Source organism: Musa acuminata, chromosome BXJ1-6 (assembly GCF_036884655.1).
Source record: "Musa acuminata AAA Group cultivar baxijiao chromosome BXJ1-6, Cavendish_Baxijiao_AAA, whole genome shotgun sequence".
NCBI lineage: Eukaryota > Viridiplantae > Streptophyta > Magnoliopsida > Zingiberales > Musaceae > Musa > Musa acuminata.
The window spans coordinates 40,630,836-40,637,219 of record NC_088332.1 but is presented as its reverse complement, the minus strand read 5'-3'; the positions used below and the strand labels follow the sequence as shown (position 1 = coordinate 40,637,219).

At 40.6% G+C, this 6,384-nt stretch overlaps 1 protein-coding gene across 1 annotated transcript; it reads right to left on the bottom strand.

The window, feature by feature from the left end:
- Positions 1–4,336: 4,336 nt before the first annotated feature.
- Positions 4,337–5,245, bottom strand: LOC135676991 (protein TIC 20-II, chloroplastic-like). The gene has a single exon (XM_065188786.1). The coding sequence runs from the start codon at positions 5,169–5,171 to the stop codon at positions 4,545–4,547; it is 627 nt and encodes a 208-aa protein (XP_065044858.1). The 5' UTR covers positions 5,172–5,245; the 3' UTR covers positions 4,337–4,544.
- Between the last annotated feature and the right edge of the window lie 1,139 nt (positions 5,246–6,384).

Genomic DNA, 6,384 nt, shown 5'->3' with positions numbered 1-6,384 from the left:
AACTTTAGCATCATACAAGATGAGTTCGTTCCATTAGAATGAGAGACCTATGGAACAAAATGAAATTGCTTGTCTTTGCAAGAGTTCATATCCTTGACCTCTATCAAGGAAAGCTTTGTGCTTATGCTCCATGTTTCATCTTTTATATCGACTTCATTCATGTGACTTGGGCACTTTACCAAGTTCCACCCAAATTTCTCTGCTTCTCGGTTTGTATTTAGTTAATGGTGGCCCTCGCGCCTATTATTTCACGAGTTAGCTCTCTATTAACTTTGATCTCCACATCGATGTCTTTATGGTGTTGTTTTAAGTTAGTTCTCCACTTGATCTCGCAATGCGTCCACCAACATGTTACCTCATGTGAGATCATGTATCAACTCATCCACCAACATATCTATCCTGTTGGGGCAATTTTTTTCTTCACATCCTTCCCTTTGGAAGTTCCGGAGATCACCATCCCTTATACTACTCCTTTTTACTAAATAAACTATGCACGGTATTGTCCCTATGAACACGCTTGCTACATTATGACTCTTTGCTAATATAACTGCCACTACACCCTTCAAGGCTTAACAATATGTTGAATTTGTTATACACTTCAGCTTTCTACGAATGTGTCCTTCCCATGTCGAAGATAAAGTTTCAATGCTCCACAGCGTCAATTTTCGATCGCCTTGAGATGGCCACGGATAGTCTATCATCCATATACAAGCCCTTGCATGAGTACTAAATTCTTCGAGTTAGCAATTCTCCTCATTTCAATGAGATTCGCATAACTCTTTTGGTCGTCGAGCAACCCATCCCTCCTTGCATAGTCTCATTAAGTACCTCACTTGCCTTGAGCACCATTAAGTTGTGTTGTCGATGTCAAGTCATAGCTCAAACTTAGCTATCCTAACTTTTGTGCGCTATATGTTCTTCCTAGCTCTCTTATCCTTATGGTGCCTCTCGTGTGAAGGATTAGTTATTCCTCTAAATACCAATCTTGGATGCCTGCTCCTTTAAGTGATTCCTTTCCCTATATTTTAACGCTTGTTTCATTCAAACATTCATGCATGCTAGCTGCCCTCAATGCAACCCTGCTAGATCCCCCACGCTTGCATACCAAGTGTTTTTAAGTGTGTGTGTCATACTCTGATACCATCTGTCACGAACTTAGTTGGTTTTTGCTTAAGTCATACGACATCCTTGTGTGTCCGTTCACAAAAGAATTACTTCCCAAAACTTTTTATGATCTCATGCGACTTGTAAAAAAAAAAAGGGATGAGTTAAAGGAAACATTTAAATTGGGATTCAATAAGCAACTATTTTAGCAAACACTTAAAAGATAGTGCAATTACAATCATAGATTTCGTAAGCTCTAAACGGTCGCGTAACAAAGGCTCAAAGGTGGTCTGTCACGATAAAAAATCCTCACAAGTGCTCACATAGTATTACTACAACGAAATAGCCCTATACACTACCTTAAGAGCTCATCCAATTATGTACCACTCGAGTAGCTCTTGAGTATTGCATTGGTTGACACTCCTTACCACTTTATAGAGTTAAAAAATATCCAAAATGGCTACATGGATAACTTATTTTTAGGTCGTTTAACCTCTATGTGATGACTACACACAATTTACATTTAGTATGAAATGATCATAAAATTAACCAAAATGAGACTATCAAGTATATATATATATATATATAAAGGTATGTAATTTCGAATGATACCGCCTAGTATGAGCGGTACGTACCGATCCAATGGCATACTAGTACGCAGACCGCTCGTATCGAGCGGAACGTTTAAAAGCACCCCGTATCGAATGATACAGGGTAATATTGGGCAATAACGATCGAAATTTCGATCGTTACCGCCTAGCACAACTCGGTAACGATCAATTTCGAACTTATGCTATTACTATATTTATTTCTAACTTAAAAACCCTATCCTAACTTTTTTTTATTTTCATGTATTTTTAAAAAAATTTACACCTAAATTAGGTGTATCGCTCGATACGCCCCGGCATACCGCTCGGTACACGATACCATACTGTACCGAGCCAACCTCGAAACACCGATACGATACAATGTATATATATATATATATATATATATATATATATATATATATATATATATATATATATATATATATATATATATATATATATATATATATATAGCGGTAAAGACAAAAGGTTCAACTCGAACTCTTTTTAATCAAATTAGTTTTTGATTATTAAACCATTTATTACGCCTCAAAACCGTGCCAAGACATTAATTAGACGCATCAAGAACGATATCCTTTTGGGCACCAGCAGTTCTCATTCGATATCGACCTGTTCAAGTGTCGGATCATTGGGTCATCAATAACATCGATAGATCAACTGAAAGAATTACGTTACCTCAAAAATATAAAACATGATAACATTTTAGAAACATAACGGAAAGAAAAGAAATGTAGAATTGCAAGGAGCAAGCAAGCGAGTAGACACGTCGAGGAATAAAAGATAATAAACATAATAAATAATTATTTATAATCTCATATAAATTTTTTTTAATATACCAAAACTTATCATTTCTTAAACGAACATAAATATTCTTTTCTTTTTCTTCTCCTTCTCTCTCTACACTTCCTCCTCCTCTTGGAAGGATAATATTAAAGGGACAACGAGTAAGATCAAATTATCGAATCACAAGTTGAGGGAGCATGATGATCGACAACAAAGGATGTGGGGACGAGAAAAAAAAAGGTTAAATCAAATTAAAGGGATTATAAATGATAAAGTATTATTCTATTAATTTACAAAAAATTCTGAATAGTAACGAGATTGTCAATAGTGAAAAAAAAAGCTCTAAATAATAAGCTCCTAAAAAAATTTCTTCACTATCGTCAGTATAAAAAGTCTTATAAAAATTTCAAAAATCTTTAACAACGAATAACAGAGTTGAGGACATCAAATCTAATTAGTGAAATGGGTTCGAGGTTGGATTTTTTATATCGAGCCTGCCATTCTGTTCGTGTCAGGTGATATTTAGTATAAGCCAATCCAAATCCAAATCCAAATCCATATGTGAGACCTCAAAAGCATCAGAATGAAACAAGAACATAAAACGAAGAATATGAGATCTCACACACGGTTTAAAAAACACTAAAACAGGCCAGTTTTATACTTGTGCGTTCTTTCTTTTCAACCAAGAGGTAGTTCAACCGATAGCATTGCCTCTGGAACAAGTTAGAGCTCTACAACTGAGAATCCTGCCTGCACCTACAATAGGCCTATTCTATGGTCCTTTCACCAATATTATATCTATAACACCATAAGTCTAACACCCACATTGAAGGAAGACAAATTTTGGATTCATTTATATGGACCATTACGGATGGGTATACTTACTTCCATCAACTCGTTACTAAGCATTTTAGACCGGTGGCGTAGGCTTAACAAATTGGTTGGCTAGAGTTCCCATATTGGAACTTGACAATAAGCATCCACTTGAAGCAAGATCGACATTGGCACCATCCATGCCTCAAAGCTTTAATTACACGTCTCGTTAGTTAGTTCATCTGTATAAGGACTTGTGCCATTTCTTCCAAAACGATACCGACAGCCAAGGCAAAACTTCAATATCTTCATGTTACAATTACACCAATATGCAGCTGAACAAATTTACTATGAACATTGTAATTTTGCACCTTACAACCCATACAAACTGCATTTGCATTATTCATGCCTCATTAGTTCATCTACCCTCGGAACCATCCACTTTACATCCAAATTTTCGCCATTCATCCCTCAAGTTTGCAACTAAGTGCCTCATTAGTTCATCTTCCATCGGAACCATCCACTTTACAATCTAATCTATGTTATGCATGCCTCAAGGCTCTAACTAAATGCCTCATTAGTTCATCTTCCCTTTGAACCATCCCGCTTTACAATTCATTCACAACCAAATCTGACAATTATGCCACATTAGTTCATCTTCCCTCAGAACCATACACCTCCACAAACTTCTAAACCAAGAGAAGCACACTTGAATGCACTTAAAGTAGCTAAGATTAATCTTGCGAGTCATATGCAATAATGTCAATCATCCAAAAATAGAACTATCATCTTAAATCTTCAATGTCATTTCATTGTAACCATCACCATTCTAACCTTCTCAGGTCATAACAGCATAATTCAAAAGTCAATGACCACCATCTTGTATCTTTCTTTTCTTTTTGTTGCTTAGTAGGTGGTTCAGAAAGCCAGTGTAGGTTATGTACTAATACACTTGTTGTTCTGCTGCTTTCAATTTTGGACTGCAAGTTTCCATCCATTCTAAGTCTCATTTCACAGCTACAGTGTAAACAAAGCAACGAACAGAAACAAATGCACTAACATCAACAAAAAGACATGCATGATGAAGCTATTGTTAGTTAAAATAACATCTACAAACTTACATTGCTGAAATCATATCAAAAAGCTTACCAATTGAAGGGTTTCTGATTCAAGGAATGAGGGAGCTTTAGGGTTTCCAAAGCTGCCACAAAACCCTAATAGGAAACCCCAAACTCACAGCTGCCGATCCGCTGCAGTCGCCACAAGCGGCAGGTGCGGTGTCCTCCCGAGGACGCAGCTGAGGAGGGCGTACAAGAAGCAAGCCACCGAGAAGGCAAAGATGGCGTGGTAGCCCATCTCCATGACCCGGAACCCTACCCCCCTCGACGGGGTGCCGAACACCCGCTGCAGGAGAGCCGGGAGGGCGAGGAGGACGTCGAGGACGACGGCTTGCATGGCGTTGAAGCGGACGAAATGGCTGAGGCTAGGGTTGCGGACGACGCCGAGGTAGAGAGCAAAGAAGGCGACGAAGGCAGCGTAAGGGACTGAGCGGTAGGCGGCGGCGAGGGGAATGATGGGGGCGACGGCAGCGGCCGCGGCGGGGACGCGGGCGAAGAGGAATCGACCGTAGTGGAGGGAGTCAAGGAAAGGGAGGAAGTAGGCGAGGGCGGAGATGAGGCGGTCCGTGGCCGGGACGGCAGTGCGGGCCATAGAGACAGTGACCGACCGTCGGGCAGGGAGGGAGGGGATCGCGACCGCTGGCATGGACCGGAGGCGGAGGTGGATGGCCGGCGGTGGAGAGGCCCGGAAGCGATCGAATCGGGTAGGAGGAGGGAAGCGGAGGAGAGCCAGCGTCGCCATCTGGTTGTTCGCCGCCGCTACCTCCTGTTTTGGGGGTTTTGATACGGAGTTCGAGAGGGACACCGGTCATGTGTCCGAGGGCGGTGTTCGAGAATTAATCGATCATCATCGACCGTCCGATGATGGAAATAGTCAGATCTGTGCCGTTAACAGTGAGGCGATAAGCCCATGTTCTGATGTGATCGTTTATGCATTAATATATATATATATATATATATATATCCAAAAATAATAATGAAAATACATCAAAAAAATTATTTGTTGTGTGAGAAAATCTTAAACAAATATAAAAAAATAGCCTTTGTTGCATGATTTACATATTGATAATTTCTTTTTTATTTTTTGGTTTTATTTTGGGATAATTCTCCATAATTATTCCCACATAGAACTCTCCTGAGATATTGCATGCGCAAAGCAAGTTGTGTGCTTCATATGCGATCTCTTACCCAAGAAATTGCTCCGGATTAAGGTTAGCTTCTGTGAGCAGAATCCATGGGGGGGTTTCCCTCTGCTTGCAAGAACTGTTAATACTCTGATGAAAGATGCCATCGGATATGCTGGTTAAAGATCATGTAGTAGCTCCAACCCCAAGCAGCAGGTAAGTGAGAGAGCAAGCAATCATTTTTCTTGCTCGATCTTATTGTACTAGAAAGTATTCTATGATTGATTTATTCCTCAATTTGCTTACACATACTTATTCAGCATGAATCACTGCATGAAAGCAGCAACTGAAGAGCTATGAAGCTTGTAATTTATCTCGGTACTTGCAAGCTTGTGCCCAGATCCTCACATGGAGCTCACCTCTCCAAGCACTTCTTGTGGAGCAGTGTGTGATGAGAACCATGGGCCATGTTCTTCTACAATAACATGCTGACTTCTACTGTGACACGGAAATCCTCGGCCATCCACAATAATAAGATACTCCGCAGCCTTCGCTCTGCTAATTCCCAGGCACGGAACGACGAGCCACCGGCTTCTCCGGCGGTACGATCGATATATTCCTGCATGATTAGCTGAAATCAAGGGGGGCATGCTTAATAACCACTAGCACTGGAAGTTACGTTCTTCCGAGTCCATAGCTGCTGCCAGATGCTTCCAACACCGAGGTCAAGGGGAATAGGAGCCGTCTTCCTCATCGTTCTTGTCGCAGCCGTCGCCGTGAGGACAGGCAGCGCGAGGCAAACACCCCATGGCGAAGGTGGGAGGGGAAGGG